The 20,851-nt window shown below is 43.7% G+C and overlaps 1 protein-coding gene across 2 annotated transcripts in view; it reads left to right on the plus strand.

Annotated features, from left to right (window-relative positions):
* The first annotated feature begins 2,815 nt into the window (after nucleotides 1–2,815).
* CEP192 (centrosomal protein 192) overlaps nucleotides 2,816–20,851 on the plus strand; it is a 94,358-nt gene continuing 76,322 nt past the window's right edge. The window contains exons 1-4 of one of the 2 annotated variants that reach the window (XM_082853458.1): nucleotides 2,816–2,906; nucleotides 8,589–8,759; nucleotides 9,444–9,569; nucleotides 18,756–18,931. In XM_082853458.1, the coding sequence (XP_082709584.1) occupies nucleotides 8,593–8,759; nucleotides 9,444–9,569; nucleotides 18,756–18,931 (469 nt within the window). In that variant the 5' untranslated portion in view covers nucleotides 2,816–2,906; nucleotides 8,589–8,592. Of the gene's footprint in view, nucleotides 2,907–8,588; nucleotides 8,760–9,443; nucleotides 9,570–18,755; nucleotides 18,932–20,851 lie in introns of those variants that run through there. The other variant, XM_082853457.1, reaches the window with a different exon arrangement.

Raw genomic sequence — 20,851 nt, forward strand, 5'->3', positions numbered from 1 at the left:
AGTACTGAAAGTGGAAGAGGGCGGAGTCCAGGGTGATGGCCCAAATGTAGAAGAGGACAGGGCGTGTGCAGGCAGAGGATTAAGTTTTAGTCCAATGAAAGAACAAGGTTCATTTGGGGAGCTAGTGGGAGATTAACCTGGACGCATACCTTGTGGTCACACTGTAGAAGGTGCTGGATATTGGAGGTTGAGGTGTTACCACTCAGAGCAGTTGGTAAAGGGAAGCCATGTGAGACGTCCGCCTTTCCTAACTGGACGGGTGTCTCTTCTAATTCCCCGGAAGATACCCTTGGCCATGGGGCCACTTCAAGCTCTTCCTGGAATTGGAGATTTGGAATTCACTATTTCTTCCTTTTCAGTTGGTCAGATAATAGCTAATGTTGCTGAGTGCCTCCACGTGCCAGTGCTCTTCTAGATGCAAGTTAACTGACTTCATCCTCATAGCAAACTCTGAGGCAAGTGCTCTGATTATCCCCGTTTTACAGATGAGGACACCTGCGGGTTTAAGCTCTTTGCGCGAGGCTGCACAGTTAGGAAGTGAGAGCATTGAGATTTGGGCAGTCTGGCATCTCAGTGAAGGCTCTTTTCCTGCAAATACTTTGGAGTGTAGATCCCTGTCACTGTCAGGTTGCTGGGTGCCATGAGGAGACCTCCCGTCACTTGATCTTTATGAAGGAAGGACAGTGAGTTGGGTTCAAGGGATTCAGGGTGAGTGACAGTCTGGAACAGTGGACACATTCCAGCAGTTCACTGCCAGCGTGTGGCCATGGTGTAGGCAGAGCGTTGCTCATCACACTCAAATAGCATCCTTTCAGCTCTAGAGCTAAGGATTTGATTTGTTTTTCAAGATTCAGAAAATATTGAGATTTTCGCCATTTAATCTGTGTTCATTGAGTTTGGACACAGGTAGAACAGGCGTGGTTAAATGCCAAGGCTGGAAGGTTTCAAGAAGAGATGTGAAGATAACTGCGGAGACATCACTGAGTTTGATGGGAGGCCAGTCCTGATAAACTAAAACAAGTGTGGAAGTAGTACTCAGGGCCAAGCCAGAAACAGAATGAGTGACAATGAGGTGTGAAAGGAGGCAGTTAAGGATAGGAGAGACAGAGTGGTCTTTGTGTGATAAAATGGAATCAAGGAAGGGTGCGTGTCTTATTCATTTTTAAAAAAATTTATTTGTTTTATTTATTTATTTTTGGCTGCATTGGGTCTTTGTTGCTACGCGTGGGCTTTTCTCTAGTTGCAGAGAGCATAGGCTACTCTTCGTTGCGGTGTGCAGGCTTCTCATTGCGGTGGCTTCTCGTTGCAGAGCACGGGCTCTAGGCGCGCGGGCTTCAGTAGTTGTGGCTCGTGGGCTCTAGAGTGCAGGCTCAATAGTTGTGGCGCATGGGCATAGTTGCTCCGCGGCATGTGGGATCTTCCTGGACCAGGGCTCGAACCCGTGTCCGCTGCATTGGCAGGCAGATTCTTAACCACTGAGCCACCAGGGAAGCCAGGGTGTTTTATTTTTTGCAGAGAGATGCAGAGTTTCCAAAGGCAGAAAGGAAGAGAGTGAAGAGGGCATCCAGGAATGATTGTTGAGCAATATTTTGGAGGAGGTAGAAAGTTGTGATAAGCAGATGTCTTTTCCTACCAGGCTAAAATGAGGAGTAGGGACTGCTGAAGTCCCAAGTGTGCATCGTCAACATTCAACAGCTATTCTATGGATGCAGTTAAAGAGTTAACTTTGTTAAAGAGGAACTGTAGGGAAGAAATTCTGAGATCAAGAAAAGTGAAAGGTGTGGTTTCAGTAAAGCAGTAGTTAGGACCGCGTGGTGAGCAGGCGTTGGTGATGGGACTCGTGGCCTAAGGAGAACGGGAAATAGAGGAAGATAATTAGGGACGTACCGTCTCATCTCCTCGCCCCTCTTCACCCGGAACCAACCTTACTGCGCCCCATGGGCGACTTGGTGTAGCGCGGACCCCGGGGATGACTTCCTAACCGCAGCACTGTCAGTGTAAACGTGCGGCAGGTGACCACACGTCAGCATCCGCTCCCGTAGGGACAGTGCCAACACTTCCGAACTCGGGGTGTGTCAGATGCCTGGTCCACCCGAAGTAGTTCTCTGTGCTCTAGGCGAGTGCCGCTGCTCTGCAGCACCAGGTAAGAGAGGCGTGGCGTCCTCCAGTGGGCGAGGCGTCAGGCGCGGCGCCTTCGGGCCGGGCGCGGCTTCCCGCTTCAAATCCGGGATGCCCGCCCTCGTCCAATCAGCGGGCTCGTCCCTTCGCGCCGTCCAATCCAAAGCTGGCTTGGAGTCCCCGCCCCTCGGTCCGTGTGGCGAACCGACGTAAACCCCAGGGGCGCACCGTACGGCCGGCCGCCTTTTGGGGACGCGCGCACGCGCACTGGCAGAGGCGCTGGACGCTGGACCTCTCTTTCGCGGACTTTCTGCCGGCTGGGCGCTCGCGGCCGGCGTCGCGGGCTCGGTGAGGGGTCGCCGGGGGGCGGGGCGGGCGAGTCGGGCTGCCGTGAGAGCGGGGCCTCCGGGTCTCGGGTCTTTTGTCCGGGTCCTGGTCCCTGTCTCCCCAACGCGGCGCTCCCCGCTCGCGGGCCGGGCCGGGCGGGGGTGACGCGCTGCTGACCGGCGGATGCGGCCGCGTCACCGTGGCTCCCGGCCTCTTGCGGGTCGTTTCACGGAAAAACGGGAAAGGTGACAGTGTTTGAGGTCGCTTTGCTTTTGTTTTTTCCCGACGGCAGACTTTGTTCGCTGAAGCATGAGGTCCCTTTCGAGGCCGTCGCCTGGAGGACAGCTGTTTTCATGACAGTGTTTTCACTCGCTGTTATCATTTTGAGGTCATTCGACTGGAGTTTTTACTGCTCCAAGGTCAGCTTTTTCTCCGGATTCCAGTTTTTAGGGCAGTTTACGGTAAGCTTTGAAAACTGTTACGCTAGATGCCTACCTAATGGTAAAGCGTATCTTAGAACGTTGGGGAAGTTTGACTTTGGCTTTTTCCCACAGCTCATACTTTTAAGTGTGTTCAGTTGTGCACGTAGGCTTCCAGTCGACAACTACAGCAGATGATATTTTATGTATCCAGGCATGAAATTAAAGCAATTAAATATCAGTGAACTCGAGCAGGATGTTTTGAAGTTACTGCTTTAAGGACATACCAAGAGGAATCCCAAAGCTGGCTGCTTAGTTCAAGTGCAGTAAAAGGAAAGATAATATTGTATTGTCCTCGTTTTAGATGAGGAGGAGGGCTGGGTAATGCAATAGGGACGGAAGTTAGGGCATCTTCCCTTCTAGGAAAACTTTAGGAATGTGGCATGTCCATAGATGGCTTAGAACAAGTGTAGTCCTTTCTGGAAAAGAGAGACTGGGCGGTAGATTACATCTGGAGGAATCTTCCCCTGGATTGTGTTACTGTTGCACCCACAGCAAAGCTCTATTCCTGCACTTAGTACTGTATCATAGTGGGTAGGGATTGTCAGCTTTCTGAGGGGAGCCACCTTATTTATTGTTGCTTCACACAGCCAGGCAGAGTGTCTTTCACCGTTTGTTTTTGATAATGATTGTTGCATGAATGATCTTTGCTTGATATCTGGATTTTCTTAGATGTGATTCTTTCTAAGTGGAGATAACCCTTAAAGAGATGGTATACATTTTGATGTGGTATTATATATTTTTAAGTGAATGAGTAACTTAGTAACTACAAGACTAGATGTGGGGAGGCTACTTGGAAGACTTGTGTAGGAATTTATTTTATTTTATTTTATTTTTTATTAATTTATTATTTTTGCTGTGTTGGGTCTTCATTTCTGTGCGTGGGCTTTCTCTAGTTGTGGCAAGCAGGGGCCACTCTTCATCGCGGTGCACAGGCCTCTCACTATCGCAGCCTCTCTTGTTGCGGAGCACAAGCTCCAGATACGCCGGCTTAGTAGTTGTGGCTTATGGGCCTAGTTGTTCCGCGGCATGTGGGATCTTCCCAGACCAGGGCTCGAACCTGTGTCCCCTGCATTGGCAGGCAGATTCTCAACCACTGCACCACCGGGGAAGCCCTATTTCATTTTTTAAAAATATTTATTTATTTATATATTTAGCTTCACCGGGTCATAGTTGCAGCATGCGGGATCTAGTTCTCTGACCAGGGATCAAACCCGGGCCTCCTGCATTTAGAGTGCAGAGTCTTAGCCACTGGACCACCAGGGAAGTCCCCTGTGCAGGAGTTTAAAGATTGATGGACAGATAGGCAAAGTTTCTGCTCTTAGGGAGAAATCTTTTTAGTGGAAGAAGACAAATACAAAAACAGACAGTGATCAGTGCTGGCAGAAATAAAAATGACCATGGACTCTAGGGTACATTTGACTTCACGATAAGGGATCAACTCTCTTAGAAGGTGAGCTTTGAATTGAGGTGAATGTCAGGAAGGAGCTAGCTGTACAGACATCTAGAATAGTATTCTAGGCCCCGAGGTGGGGATGGGCTTCAGTATTATAGGAACAGAAAAGCCGTTATGGGGTGAGTGAGGCTGGGGTGTGCAGATGAGGTGGCTCACTGAAGTTTTCAGGAAGAGTATGGTACTTGGCTTATGGTTTACGATCCCTTTGATTGCCATGTGGAGAATTAATTGTAGAGTGGCAAGAATTGGACTGTGAAGACTGGTTAGGAGGTTTTTCAGTAGGGTAGGATGGTAGTAGAGTCAGAAAGATGTAGAATGACTCAGGGATTGTTTTAGACAAGGCCTGTTTTGCCTTTAGGAATAGACTCCACTAGATGTGTTTTGATTGGCAACAGTGTTTTTACTGTGTTTAGATGGGTTCAGGTGGAGTCTGTATTTTCCTGTTGTCTGACGGTGCGTGTTCCTGAAGGCATTTGAGTTTGAAATTTGTCTGTATAAGATGTGCACTGCGTGACGGAGCTGAGGTCAGGATCCTGGGTGTCTCTAACATGGAAGGGGAGGCTGTCAGGTGAGATGCTTGGCTGTGAAAAGGAGGTGAGAAGGTGGTGCAGGGGTGCAAAGGAAGGGTGGGGATAGGTTTTCCACCTCCTGTGTCCTGGTGTGAGAGAGTTTGAAAGTGTTTGTAGAAATCGAGAAGAGGAAATGTAGATAGTTAGACATGTCAAAGAGAGGAAAACACTGGGCTGTGGTCTGAGAGGATGGTGCTTACGTGATAGCTGGTGATAAGTTTGCTGGGTTTGACCCAGTTTGAAAATCTTCATTCATTCAGCAAATTTATTGAGGGTCTACTCTGTGCAAGGCACTGCTCTAGATTCACTGGTAAAACAGGTCAAGTCCCTGCCCTCATGGCACTTAAATTCTAACGTGGCGTGGGGAATATAGTTAAACTGGTGAACTATATAGCACTACAGAAAAAAGGAAGCAGGGCAAGGAGATTGGCATGCCGAGCCTGACTGTACACGCTGGTGGGAAAGTGGACATTTACACAAAGACCTGAAAGAATTGAAGGCACAGGAGCCTCCGTGGGTTCCAGGGACGGCAGCAAGGTCAGAGTGGCTGGGGTGGAAGGCGCAAAGGAGAGGAGCAGGAGGTCCCAGGTCAGAGTTACTTAGTCCCCCGTTGCCAGCAAGACTGACTTTCTCAGTGCGATGGGAAGCCAGTGGAGTGTTCTGAGCTAAGCAGTGAGTGTTTGGCGTGTTTGACTGGGTAACCTGAGTGTGTGGAGGGTAGTCTGGGGAGGAAGATAGAGGGTCTTGCAGGGAGGGTCCCGGTCGGAGAGGGTGTGTCTTGACCATGGCGGTAGCAACCAGGAGTCGTGAGAAATGGCAGGTTCTGGTTATATGGTTGTGGTGTAGCCATTGGGATTTGCTGAGGGATTGCACACTGATGGTTTGATCTGAGCAACTAGAGAATGGACTTGTCGTTTTCTCTGTGGGGAAGATTGAAGAGCAGGCTTTTCTTGAGGGGGTTGCAGTGAGATGGAATCAAGATTGAGTTTTAGGTGCTTGTTAGATACCTAAGTGAAAATGTCAGGTAGGTAGTTGAACATCTGAGGTTCAGGGGAGAGACCCAGGCTGGAATACAAGTTTCATATGGGATTTAAAACTTTCAAACTGAGGGCACTCATCCAGAGAGGCTGGGTAGATGGAGGAGACCCAGGAGCCAGCCCTGGAGCCCTCGCTGTGTGGAGGTCCAGGAGAGAAGGAGGAGGAAGAGCCGACAGCGGTGCTTTGGAAACCAGGTGAAGAAAGGACTTCTGTGAAGGAGGAGTATGAATTCGATTCTGTTAGGTCCAAGACAAGGAGGACTGAAAATTGACCGTGGGGTTATGGGTTTGGCAACAGGGAGATCAGTGGTGATGTTGACAAGCCCTTGGTGGGGCGGTGGGACGGAAGCCAGCTGGGAGTGGGCTTGGATGAGGGGTGGAGCTGGGTGGCCGGTAGTGACTCGTGTTGGAGGTCTGGGTGGTAGAGGTAGTGCGGATATAGGTGGCGGTAGCTGTGGGGGGTTTGCAGGGCTGAGGTCAAGGAAGGCTTCTTGTGCTCATGGGGAGGACTGCCCCGAGAGATGCAGCAGTGTCGAGGAGGCGAGGTGGGTGTTGGAATGGGAGGGCTTGGCTTCTGCCAGAAGTGTGGATCCTTCATCTGTGATCAGGTAAGTTAAGTAGGTTTCTAGTGGTCTTAAGGCTTGTCCTACTTTGTAGAGTAAATTAGCCCATAATGTCTAAACTCACACGTCAGTGATTTGCCACCGACCCCAGACAGTCCTGCATTGTTGTCCGTCTCATCAGTAGTGGCAGCTCTTAGAATATCTGTCCAGGCGCTAAGCCCTCTCCCTTCTTCTGCTTTCAGCTGATGGGATCAGGCCAGACTTCCTAATACACCATTTAAGGCTTGTAGGATCTGACTCTGTGGTTTTACTCACCCGTTGCCCGAATATGGTGGAGCACCTGCTATGGCCACCACACCCTCAGCACTTAGAGCAGAGTTTGAAGTCATACCTGGGCGCAAATCTTACTAATTGCACAAACTTGGGTCAGTTTAGCTAGTTTAGTCTCTGAGTTTGTTTCTTCTTTTGTAAAATGAGGATAAGTGAGTTAAGGTAGTAGGTATGCAATAAATTTTAATTTTCCACCATTGCTTATGTTTATTTGTCACCTTTAAAAGCCCTCTTATCTCATACTTTGCCTGAAATGTCCTGCTCATTCTTCAAGGTATAGGGCCAATATCCTCTCATTTCTTGAGTCTTTCCTGATTTAATTATTTTCTTCACTGAATTCCACACAGCCCTTACATGATAAGCACTCTGAAATATTTTTAAAATTGAGTAATGTGTCCTGAGTTCTGAGATCAGGGTCCATTGAATGAGTGGCCAGCATGCACTGTAGGTTCTCTATTAGTAGTACAGACTGTGCCAGTGTTTTCCAGACTTAGCCTTTGTGCTCCACTTTTACCATTTTTGCCTTGTCCATATGCCAAATATACCTTATTTTTATCTTTATTTATTTATTTTTGGCTGCGTTGGGTCTTCTTTGCTACGTGTGGGCTTTCTCTAGTTGCGCAGGCGGGGGCTACTCTTCATCGTGGTGGCTTGTCTCCTTGTGGAGCACTGGCTCTAGGTTCGTGGGGTTTAGTAGTTGTGGCATGCAGGCTCAGTAGTTGTGGTACATCGGCTTAGTTGCTCCACGGCATGTGGGATCTTCCCAGACCAGGATTGAACCCTTGTCCCCTGTGTTGGCAGGCGGATTCTTAACTACTGTGCCACCAGTGAAGTCCCCAAATATACTTTATGTAACTTAAATTTTTTCTTTGAACAGACTCACTTTTTTTTTGGTGTTGTTGGCTGCACCACACAGCTTGTGAGATCTTAGTTCCCTGGCCAGGGATTGAACCCCGGGCCCTTGGCAGTGAAAGCACTGAGTCCTAACCACTGGACCACCAGGGAATGCTGTAGACTCACTTTATTTATTTGTTTGTTGAATTTTTTGGCTGCGTCAGGTTTTCGTTGCTGCGTGCAGGCTTTCTCTAGTTTCGGCGAGCAGGGGCTACTCTTCGTTGTGGTGCAGGGCTTCTCATTGCAGTGGCTTCTCTTGTTGTGTAGCATGGGCTCAGTAGTTGCAGCACTCGGGCTCAGTAGTTGTGGCATGGGGGCTTAGTTGCTTCAAGGCATGTGGGATCTTCCCCGGCCAGAGATTGAACTCATGTCCCATGCATTGACAGCCGGATTCTTAACAACTGCGCCATCAGGGAAGTCCCTAGATTCAGTTTTTAAACCATTTACTCATCCTTAATCTTTGAAATCAGGGACTAGATTTTGCTAGTTCTATTTATTCTATTCCCTGTTAGAATGTGTGCCCAGCTTGTATGACGTCCAGAAATTGTCTGTATATGCCATTAGTGTTGTGCGTTCTTCGATTCTTTATTCGATAAATTCAGAATCCAAGAGTAAATTAAGCTGTTGTTTCATTATTACGTTAATTATAAGAAGATAGTTTGATGTTTATATTCTCAGCTATAGTATCCCCTCTTAGAGCTGTTCCAAAAAAAGGATTTTATCAATTTTCTAAGATTTATGGGACTTGTACTCTTAATCGTTTGAAAAAGTTTTATGGTAATATATGATTTATAAGAATACTTTTATTGTTGCAGTGAGATGGAAGATTTTCGAGGTATAGCTGATGAGTCATTTCCAAGCTTTTTAACCAATTCATTACTTGGTGGTAATAGTGAGATTTTGGAAAATGTCACTCTTTCTTCAAATCTTGGCTTGCCTGTTGCTGTTTCAACGCTTGCTAGAAATAGATCCAGCACTGATAACAGGTAAGAATTGTTTGAACAGATGATTTTTTTTAGATTCTTAAAGCCTACTATATACTGATACTTCTGTGAAATTTTTCTGCCAAGCTTGAGCTTTAGCTTTATCTGAGGCAGATGACCATTTATATAAAATCAACATAGAAGATAAAACCATCTCTTTCCTGTTCAGTCGCTTATCAGTGGTGGGTGGGTAGGTTTGGGATTGAACGCCAGTGACCTTTTGGCTTACCAATGGTCTTTCTGTCCGTGGTGTATTGGCTTTTATTAGTTCAGACTCCTGGTGGCTGGTGATTTGAGCTACACCCCCAAATGTGATGTGTATAGTTCACTCATCTTGTGTAACTTGTAAAGTTTACCTATGCCTGAATATCTAACCACTTTCCCGTCCTCCTAACCTAAACATTCTGTATGGAGCACCATCTTTACCTTTGGAATGAAGGGGTTGGATTAACTCTTTAAAAACTTTTGGCTTTAAGATTTCCACAACTCTCTTGTTTAATACACACATTCTGCTGCTGCACAGGTTTTCAGTGCTTTGCACATAAGGTGGTGGTTTTGAACATTGGGGACCCTATTTGTTTTTACCCCCTGGTGGTTGGTTTTACAGTCATACAGTCCTATGTCATGGTGAATTTTAAATGTGTATAATTTAGTTATTAACAATTAAAACAAAATTTTTGTGTGTAGGAATTCTGATGTCCACGCGTCTTATTTAGTGGAAGGGAAGTTTTCAATTCCATCAGAGTCATCTCCCAGTAGCCAGAGTGAAGCTGAACCAAGAGAGAGGTTACAGCTTGTCTTCCCGGATGATGAGTGAGTTCTTACTTCATCTTGCTTTCACTGTGTTAAGAGCGAGTCTCACGTAGTCTTGTGGAAAATGAACGTGTGATTGTGTCTCTGATCGTTTATAAGAATTTTAACAGTTTTCTTTGTATGATATTAATCGCAAACAGTTTTAGTCTTTCAAAATCTTTTTCTGATTCCAAGAGTAATACATGCTCATTGAAAAAATTATAAAATACAGGCAATTATAAGGCAGACAACAAAGGCCTGTCATCCCAGTAAGACATTGATTATCTTTTTATTTAGTCTGCTAGACTATTTTCTATGCACATGTACATATGTATTAATTTTTTAACAATAATAGGATTAAACTGTACATACTGTTTATAACTTTTAAAAATTAATGATTGTGTCATCTTTCCATTACAATTAATGTAGGTATGTATCATAATGTTAATGGCTGCACCATGTTAGGCACTTAGATGATTGGAATTTTACTATTATAAATTTAGTGAACTTCCTTATTTATACATACATTTTGCATCTAGTAGGTTATTTTATTCAGATAAAATCCTAGGATCAAAATAGCTGAGTTAAGAATATTTAATTTTAAACACCACTGCGGATTACCACGTTGCTCTTTGGAAGGTTTGTACCAGTTTGCATTCCCGTTAGAAGATGTGCATGAGAATGCCTGCTTCTCTGAGCCCTCCCTGACATTTGGTGGTGTTATTTTGTATCCTCAATTTTTAATTAATTAATTAATTTATTTCTTTCTTTTTTCCTTTCTTCCTCCTTCCCTCCCTCCCTCCCTCCCTCTCTCCCTCCTTCCTTCATTGGGTCCTTGTTGCTGGGCTTTCTTTAGTTTCAGTGAGTGGGGGCTACTCTTCTTTGTGGTGCATGGGCTTCTCATTGTGGTGGCTTCTCTTGTTGCGGAGCATGGGCTGTAGGTGCACGGACTTCAGTAGTTGTGGCTCGCAGGCTCTAAAGCACAGCCTCAGTAGTTGTGGCACATGGACTTAGTTGCTCTGCGGCATGTGGGATCTTCCCCAACCAGGGCTCAAACCCATGTCTCTTGCATTAACAGGCAGATTCTTAACCACTATGCCACCAGGGAAGCCCCGATCCTCAATTTTAGAAGTAAAAGAATTTATACACATGCCTAAGTGAATAGAAGAAAGTCTGGAAGGCTTTACACCAAAATGTAAATGGTGGTTATGTCTCGATGGCGGTATTACAGGCAGTCTTAAAGTATTCTGTTTGAATTCATAATCGAGGATTTATGGGATCGAACATAATTTAATGTTTATTCATTACTTATATTTTTGTTGTGAATTACCTCTTGATGACGTTTAGATATAAGCACTTTCTGTATGTTAAATATGTTAACTCTGTGTATTCATTTTCTCAACGTGTGTTTTTTGTTTTCGTTTTATTTATTTTTAACATCTTTATTGGAGTATAATTGCTTTACAGTGTTGTGTTAGTTTCTGCTGTATAACAAAATGAATCAGCTATATGCATATGTATATCCCCATATCCCCTCCCTCTTGCATCTCCCTCCCACCCTCTTATCCCACCCCTCTAGGTGGTCGTGAAGTACCAAGCTGATCTCCCTGAGCCATGCAGCTGCTTCCTACTAGCTATCTATTTTACATTTGGTAGTGTATATATGTCAGTGCTACTCTCTCACTTCGTCCCAGCTTACCCTTCCCTCTCCCCATGTCCTCAAGTCCAGTCTCTACATCTGTGTCTTTATTCCTGTCCTGCCCCTAGGTTCATTAGAACCATTTTTTTTTTTTTTAGATTCCGTATATATGTGTTAGCATACGGTATTTGTTTTTCTCTTTCTGACTTACTTCACTCTGTATGACAGACTCTAGGTCCATCCACCTCACTACAAGTAACTCAGTTTTGTTTCTTTTTATGGCTGAGTAATATTCCATTGTGTATATGTGCCACATCTTCTTTATCCATTCGTCTGTCGATGGACACTTAGGTTGCTTCCATGTCCTGGCTATTGTAAATAGAGCTGCAGTGAACGTTGTGGTACATGACTCTTTTTGAATTATGGTTTTCTCAGGGTATATGCCCAGTAATGGGATTTCTGGGTCATATGGTAGTTTTATTTTTAGTTTTTTAAGGAACCTCCATACTGTTCTCCATAATGGCTGTATCAATTTACATTCCCACCAACAGTGCAAGAGGGTTCACCCCCTCTCCAGCATTTATTGTTTGTAGATTTTTTTTTTTTTGCATTACGTGGGCCTCTCACTGTTGTGGCCTCTCCCATCGCGGAGCACAGGCTCCGGACGCGCAGGCTCAGCGGCCATGGATCATGGGCCCAGCCGCTCCGCGGCATGTGGGATCCTCCCTGGCCGGGGCACGAACCCGTGTCCCCTGCATCGGCAGGCGGACTCTCAACCACTGCGCCACCAGGGAAGCCCTGTTTGTAGATTTTTTTTTTTTTTTAACATCTTTATTGGAGTATAATTGCTTTACAATGGTATGTTAGTTTCAGCTTCACAACAAAATGAATCAGTTACATATATACATATATTCCCATATCTCTTCCCGCTTGCGTCTCCCTCCCTCCCACCCTCCCTATCCCACCCCTCCAGGCGGTCACAAAGCACCGAGCTGATCTCTCTGTGCTATGCGGCTGCTTCCCACTAGCTATCTACCTTACGTTTGGTAGTGTATATATGTCCATGCCTCTTTATCGCTTTGTCACCGTTTACCCTTCCCTCTCCCCATAGCCTCAAGTCCATTCTCTAGTAAGTCTGTGTCTTTATTCCTGTTTCACCCCTAGGTTTTTCATGACTTTTTTTTTTTTTTAAATTCCATATATATGTGTTAGCATACGGTATTTGTCTCTCTCTTTCTGACTTACTTCCCTCTGTATGACAGACTCTAGGTCTATCCACCTCATTACAAATAGCTCAATTTCATCTCTTTTTATGGCTGAGTAATATTCCATTGTATATATGTGCCACATCTTCTTTATCCATTCATCCGATGATGGACACTTAGGTTGTTTCCATCTCTGGGCTATTGTAAATAGAGCTGCAATGAACATTTTGGTACATGACTCTTTTTGAATTATGGTTTTCTCAGGGTATATGCCCAGTAATGGGATTTCTGGGTCATATGGTAGTTTTATTTTTAGTTTTTTAAGGAACCTCCATACTGTTCTCCATAATGGCTGTATCAATTTACATTCCCACCAACAGTGCAAGAGGGTTCACACCCTCTCCAGCATTTATTGTTTGTAGATTTTTTTTTTTTTTTTTTTTTTTGCATTACGCGGGCCTCTCACTGTTGTGGCCTCTCCCATCGCGGAGCACAGGCTCCGGACGCGCAGGCTCAGCGGCCATGGATCATGGGCCCAGCCGCTCCACGGCATGTGGGATCCTCCCTGGCCGGGGCACGAACCCGTGTCCCCTCCATCGGCAGGCGGACCCTCAACCACTGCGCCACCAGGGAAGCCCTGTTTGTAGATTTTTTGATGATGGCCATTTTGACTGATGTGAGGTAATACCTCATTGTAGTTTTGATTTGCATTTGTCTAATGATTAGTGATGTTGAGCATCCTTTCATGTGTTTGTTGGCAGTCTGTATATCTTCATTGGAGAAATGTCTGTTTAGGTCTTCTGTCCATTTTTGGATTGGGTTGTTGGTTTTTTTTGATATTGAGCTGCATGTATATTTTGGAGATTAACCTTTTGTCAGTTGCTTCATTTGCCAATATTTTCTCCCATTCTGAGGGCTGTCTTTTTGTCTTGCTTATGGTCTCCTTTGCTTTAGGTCTTTAATCCATTTGGAGTTTATTTTTGTGTATGGTGTTAGGGAGTGTTCTAATTTCATTCTTTTACATGTAGCTGTCCAGTTTTCCCAGCACCACTTATTGAGGGGGCTGTCTTTTCTTCATTGTCTATTCTTGCCTCCTTTATCAAAGATAAGGTGACCATAGGTGCGTGGGTTTATCTCTGGGCTTTCTGTCCTGTTCCATTGATCTTTATTTCTGTTTTTGTGCCAGTACCATACTGTCTTGATTACTGTAGCTTTGTAGTATAGTCTGAAGTCCGGGAGCCTGATTCCTCCAGTTCTGTTTTTCTTTCTCAAGATTGTTTTGGCTATTCGGGGTCTTTGTGTTTCCATGCAAATTGTGCAATTTTTTGTTCTAGTTCTGTGAAAAATGCCATTGGTGGTTTGATAGGGATTGCATTGAATCTGTAGATTGTTTTGGGTAGTATAGTCATTTTCACAATGTTGATTCTTCCAATCCAAGGGCATAGTATAACTTTCCATCTGTTTGTATCATCTTTAATTTCTTTCATCAGTGTCTTTTAGTTTTCTGCATACAGGTCTTTTGTCTCCTTAGGTAGGTTTATTCCTAGGTGTTTTATTCTTTTTGTTGCAATGGTAAATGGGAGTGTTTCCTTAATTTCACTTTCAGATTTTTCATCATTAGTGTGTAAGAATGCAGGAGATTTCTGTGCATTAATTTTGCATCCTGCTACTCTACCAAATTAATTGATTAGTAGTTTTCTGGTAGCATCTGTAGGGTTCTTTGTGTATAGTATTACGTCATCTGCAGCGACAGTTTTACTTCTTCTTTTCCAATTTGTATTCCTTGTTTTTCTTCTCTGATTGCTGTGGCTAAAACTTCCAAAACTATGTTGAATTACAGTGGTGAGAGTGGCAACCTTGTCTTGTTCCTGATCTTAGAGGAAATGGTTTTAGTTTTTCACCATTGAGAATGATGTTGGCTGTGGGTTTGTCATATATGACCCTTATTATGTTGAGGTAGGTTCCCTCTATGCCTAATTTCTGGAAAGTTTTTATCATAAATGGGTATTGAATTTTGTCAAAAGCTCTTCCTGATCTGTTGAGATCATCATATGGTTTCTCTCCTTCAATTTGTTAATATGGTGTATCACATTGATTGACTTGCATATATTGAAGAACCCTTGCATTCCTGGGATAAACCCCACTTGATCATGGTGTATGATCCTTTTAATGTGCTGTTGGATTCTGTTTGCTAGTATTTTGTTCAGGACTTTTGCATCTATGTTCATCAGCGATATTGGCCTGTAGTTTTCTTTTTTGTGAGATCTTCATCTGGTTTTGGTATCAGGGTGATGGTGGCCTCGTATAATGAGTTTGGGAGTGTTCCTCCCTTTGCTGTATTTTGGAAGAGTTTGGGAAGCATAGGTGTTAGCTTTTCTCTAAAAGTCTGATAGAATTCGCCTGTGAAGCCATCTGGTCCTGGGCTTTTGTTTGTTAGAAGATTGTTAATCACAGTTTCAATTTCAGTCAACATGTGTTTTTGACTGAGTGCCTGCTGTGTGCCAGCTACCTCTCCAAGGGCTTGGGAAATAGCAGTGGACAAAACAGACATTACACAAAAAGACACCAAAATACACCAGTTTTATAGTATATTAGAAGAGAAAAAGTGATAGGAAAAAACAGAACATGATAAGGAGGGAAGTTAGGAGGGATGAAAGGTGTTGTCATTGTGAGTCTCCTTGAGGAGGTGTGAGTTCAGAGCAGAGACTTGAAGGAGAGAGTCAGCCCAGTTGGCCTCAGGAGGAGGAGCCTTTCAGGGGGAGGGTGCAGCAGCGGGAGGGCACTGAGTGAGAGCATCCCTGGTGTGTCCATGAGCAGGAAGGAGCATGGGGTGGGCAAAGCTTCTGACTCCGGGTGAGGTGGGAAACCCACCAAGGGTTCCATCTCAACTCTGATATGATTAGCCCCCTCTGGCTACCAGTGAAGAATAGACTGCTGGGAAGCAAGACTGTAAGCATGATGACCACTTGGGAAGGCGGGTTCTCAAGGGGCCGGTAGGTGGAGGAGAGGAGGGGAGAGGAGAGGAGAGGAGAGGAGTGGAGGAACAGAGATCAGAGGTGGGGAGCACACAGCCTGGCGGGCAGGCTGGGGTCTTTGGTAAGTGCCAGGTGTTCAGTGTGGTGTTCTTGGCCACTCCACTCTGCACAGGCGTTTCTTAGGCCTTAATCTGGAGAAGAGCCTTCTTCCTGGGTGCACAGGGTCGTGTTGGCACTGCTGATGTACGTGGGTGGGTTGGGGAGCAGAAGTGGAGGGCTGTCTGGGATGGTTGCCTGAAAGACTTTTGCTTAAGATTTAATTTGAAAAATGTTGATGGGCCAGTAAAAACAGTGATAGCTGTAGGTTTGAGGAAGTCGAGTTTTGAGGGGGAGTGATGGTGGTGTTTAATTTAGAGTGCCCTCAACTGTCTCTGTTGTCCTAAAGTTTTAATGGTCACACTACATGTCTTTCGAGGGGTGGGGAGTGGCAGGGGGAGGTTTAAGATATGAAAATTAACTAAATGTCCTGACTTCTTTATTTCATTTTACCATCTTGCTTCCCCCACCACCACCCCTTTTCTTAAAAATATGTTACATAGAAACCTTTATTGTCTTTTTGTTTCCTCATATTCTCATTTTATTTATTTATTTGCGATATAATTGACATGTAACATTATATTAGTTTTAGGTGTACAGCTTAATTTGATGTTGATATACATTTGGGAAATGTCACCACCATATGTCTCGTTAACATGTCACCTTACGGAGTTACAAAAAAATTTTTTTTCTTGTGAGGAGAGCTTTTAAGATCTACTCTCTTAGCAACTTTCAAATGTACAATACAGTATTAACTACAGTCACCATGCTGTACATTACATCCTTCAGGACTTATTTTATAACTGGAAGTTTATACCTTTTTTCCCCCTTTACCCATTTCTCCCCCCACCCCTGCCTCTGGGAACCACCAGTTTGCTCTCTGTATCTATGAGCTCGGTTTTTTTGTTTGTGTGTTTTTAGATTCCACTTATAAACAAGATCGTACAGTATCTATCTTTCTCTGTCTGACTTACTTCACTAAGCTTAATACCCTCTAGATTCATCTGTTGTGAATGACAAGATTTCATTTTTTTTATGGCCAAGTGCTATTCCATTGTGTGTGTGTGTACACACACACACACACACACACACTACATTTTCCTTGTTCATCTGTTGATGGGCACTTAGGTTGCTTCCATATCTTGGCAATTGTAAATAGTGCTCCAGTGAACATAGAGGTGCATGTATCTTTTCCAGTTAGTGTTTTCATTTTTGGATAAATACCCAGGAGTGGAATTGCTGTATCATATAGTAGTTCTATTTTTAATTTTTTGAGGAACCTTCTTGCTGTTTTCTATAGCGGCTGCACCAATTTACATTCCCACAACAGTGTAGGAGGGTTCCCTTTTCTCCACATCCTCATCAACACTTGCTGTTTGTTGTCTTTTTGATGATAGCCATTCTGACAGGTGTGAGGTGATACTCATTGTGGTTTTATTTATTTATTTATTTTTAATTATTTATCTGTTGGCTGCGTCGGGTCTTCTTTGCTGTGCACGGGCTTTTTCTCTAGTTGCGGCGAGCGGGGGCTACTCTTCGTTGTGGCGCGCAGGCTTCTTATTTTGGTGACTTCTCTTGTTGCAGAGCACGGGCTCTAGAGTGCAGGCTCAGTAGTTGTGGCTCACAGGCTTAGTTGCTCCGCAGCATGTGGGATCTTCCCAGACCAGGGCTCGAACTCGTGTCCCCTGCATTGGCAGGCAGATTCTTAACCATTGTGCCACCAGGGTAGTCCGTCATTGTGGTTTTGATTTGCATTTCCCTGGTGATTAGCAGTGTTGAGCATCTTTTCATGTACCTGTTGGCCAGCTCCATGTCTTTGGAAAAATGTCTATTCAGGTCTTTAGCCCATTTTTTAATCAGGTTGTTTGTGTTTTTGCTATTGAGTTGTATGAGTTCTTTGTATATTTTGGAAGTTAGTCCCTTATTAGGTATATGACTCCCATTCAGTAGGCTGCCTTTTCATCCTGTCGTTTCCTTTGCTGTGTACCACCCCACCACACCTCTTTTTCTGTTTCCTCTACCACGTGACTTTGTATCCATTTATAGCCTTTCCACCCGCCCCTGGCTTTTGTCTTTTGTTTTTTTTAAAAAATTAATTAATTAATTTTATTTTTGGATGCGTTGGGTCTTCAGTTGCTTTGCGCGGGCTTCCTCTAGTTGCGGCGAGCAGGGGCTACTCTTCATTGCGGTGCGCGGGCTTCTCATTGCAGTGGCTTTTCTTATTGCAGAGCATGGGCTGTAGGCGCATGGGCTCAGTAGTTGTGGCTCGCAGGTGCTATAGCACAGGCTCAATAGTTGTGGCACATGGATTCAGTAGTTGTGGCTCACGCACTCTAGAGCACAGGCTCAGTAGTTGTGGCACACGGGCTTAGTTATTGTGCGGCATGTGGCATCTTCCTGGGCCTGGGCTTGAACCTGTGTCCCCTGCATTGGCAGGCGGATTCTTAACCACTGCGCCACCAGGGAAGTCCCCTCTGCCCTCTGTTTTACTTACTTCTGTTTGATTGGGGTGAAGCTTTCCTATACCTGCCTGCATATGCACCTTTGGATTAAGTGATTGACTCTCTGTGTATTACAGCCGCAATAAAGAGGTGGAGAAACTGGGAGGAAAGTTAGAGTTTGCCTCAGGGGCAGAGGGTTAGGACTTGGAGTCTGTGTAAGAGCCATTTTCATTTAATTCATCCTGGCCAGATTGAAGTCTGGCCCTGGGTTTGTCACATGATGAATTTGTTGCATTTAGCAGCTTTTTCCTGAAGTTCCATCTGCTGGTGAAATAGCTGTGGTGAGCGGGGACAGACTCAAGAGCTTTTGCAGTAGGTTGGGTGGAAAGTTGCCTTTAAGGAAGAACCTTTCCATCCATAGAAACAACAGAGGCAAATGGAAGATGATGATAGAACAGTGGCAGGGGCTAAAGTACAGCTTCAAAGCGTTTGTAGTTCCGAGCAGTAGCTATTTGGCAAATATACAGTAGTATCCTTTAAGTCTGTCTTGTTTTTTGAAAAGCCGAGGTTTTCTCTAGATGGGGTAGATTCACAGATACTTACTTGGGAAAGAAGAAAACTCTGCCTCTTATCACTTGAGAGGCAGAGTAGCAATATATTTGACTTCGGTAGATGTACGTCACTGGACCCAAAATGATGGTATTGTTCGCAGGACGCCTGGCTGGTCCCAGAAATGTTTCTTTTCACTGTATCCATTTTTTCTTTTTAAGAAATAACTGATTAAAGGATATTTTATAGATACACCTAAGATAACTAATATTTCATTATTATTCTGTTTCCTAATTTAAAAGTTCTATCTCTAAGAAAAAGAATCAGACAGAAGGTCAACATTTGTCAGGTGCTGTCCTCAAAGAGTCAGCTTTTCAAAGTGATAGAGGAAGAACGGAAGAGGAGCATGTTAGAGCTGCAAAACCTTTTCAGAGCCAAGATCCTTCTGATGGGATTTCACCACTGGAGCAGGAGCGAGGTACTAAACTATTAGAAATCATTCCTTATTGTATATATTTTAATTTCCTTTTTAAAAATCTTTTTATAATTGAAGTATAGTTGATGTACAAAATTACAGAAGTTACAGGTGTGTAGTATGGTGATTCACAATTTTTAAAGGTTATACTCCATTTATTATAAAATATTATAAATATTGGCTATATTCCCCATGTTGTACAATATATTTTTGTAGCTTATTTTATACCTAATAGTTGGTTCCTCTTAATCCCCACTCCTGTAATGCCCCTCCCCTTCCTCTCTCCCCACCGGTAACCACTAGTTTTTTTCTCTTTGTCTGTGAGTCTGCTTCTTTTTTGTTATATTCATTAGTTTGTTGTATTTTTTAGATTCCACATATAAGTGATATCGTACAGTTTTAATCTCCTTTCTTATTTTTTGGTCTTTGGACCAGTGTTTATCTTAAACTATGATACTATAAACTGAAAATGCTTTGGTTTGGCACTTACCTATTAATACCATGTTATTCTATAGGAATACCATTAATACTTCTATAGGAAAGGATCTCTTAATCAATCTCTTAATTATCCATACTGATTAAGCTGAAATCTCCTTTCCTGTGGAAACCATGCTGTCTGATGGTCACAGCACACTTCATGTTCAAGACAAGGAGGCTGTTTCTAATACACCTGTCATATTTCCCCTACCAATTACTTTGTATTCTTGTCAGCAGTCATTTTTGTTCCTAAGTTAAAATTTTTACGGGATGTTTGTATTTCTCTTGATGAAAAATGTATATGTATGAAAGTAGACTAGATTAACTCCTCACACAAGAAATGAAAGAAAGTAAGACAAATTGGGCTTATTCAAAATTGAAAACTTCTGTACTTCAAAAGACACTTTTGAGACAGTGAAAAGACAACCCAAAGATGGGAGAATATGTTTGCAAATCATATGTATATGATCAGGGAGCAGCATCCAGAATATGTACAGAAGTGTTACAGCTCAATAAAAAGACAAATAACCCAGTACTGTAAATGGCAGAGGCTGTTCAGTAGACATTTCTATAAAGAAGTTGTACAGATGGCCAATAGACACATGAGAAGATGCCCAACAGCTGTAATCATCAGGGAAATTCAAAACCAGGAGAGATCAATTCACACCCACTGGAATTACTAGAATCAAGGAGATGGGAAATAGCAAGCATTGGTTGGAAACTGTGACGCTCATCCATTGCTCGTCGGGATGTAAAATGGTGCTGCTGCTGTGGAAGATAGTTTGACGGTTCCTCAAAACATTAAACGTAGCATTACCCTATGACTCAGCAAGTCCTAGGCATACACCTAAGAGAAATGAAAACGTGTGTCAACACTAAAACTTGTGTACATGAATGTTCATAGCAGCATTAGTCAGAGTAGCCAGAAAGTGGAGACAACTCAGATCGCCATCAGCTGATATATGGATAAATAAAATGCAGTATGTCCATACAGTGGAGTGTTGTTCAGCCATAAAAAGGAGTGAAGTACTGATACCTGTTGTAATAGGATGACCCTTGAAAGCATGCTGAGTGAAAGAAGACAGACTCAGAAAGCCACATTTATCTGAAGGTGAATCCATTTATCCATTTATCTGAAGGTGAATCTGTAGGTACAGAACAGGCAAGTCCACTGAGACAAAGTAGATTAGTGGTGCTAGGGCCTGGGGGGCAGGGAGAATGGGGAGTAACTGTTTATGGGTACAGGATTTCTTTCTGGTATGATGAAAATATTGTGGAATTAGTGATAATGGTTGAACAGCTTTGTAAATATACTAAAACCCGCTGAATTGTATACTTTAAAAAGGTGATTTTATGGTATGTAAGTTTTATATCAGTTAAAAAAAAACTTCCCCATATACCTCTCTCACAGTTTCAGTTAGTATAAGATTTGTCACACTTGCTTAA

Source organism: Leucopleurus acutus, assembly GCF_964270905.1.
Source record: "Leucopleurus acutus genome assembly, chromosome: 13".
NCBI classification, from domain to species: domain Eukaryota; kingdom Metazoa; phylum Chordata; class Mammalia; order Artiodactyla; family Delphinidae; genus Leucopleurus; species Leucopleurus acutus.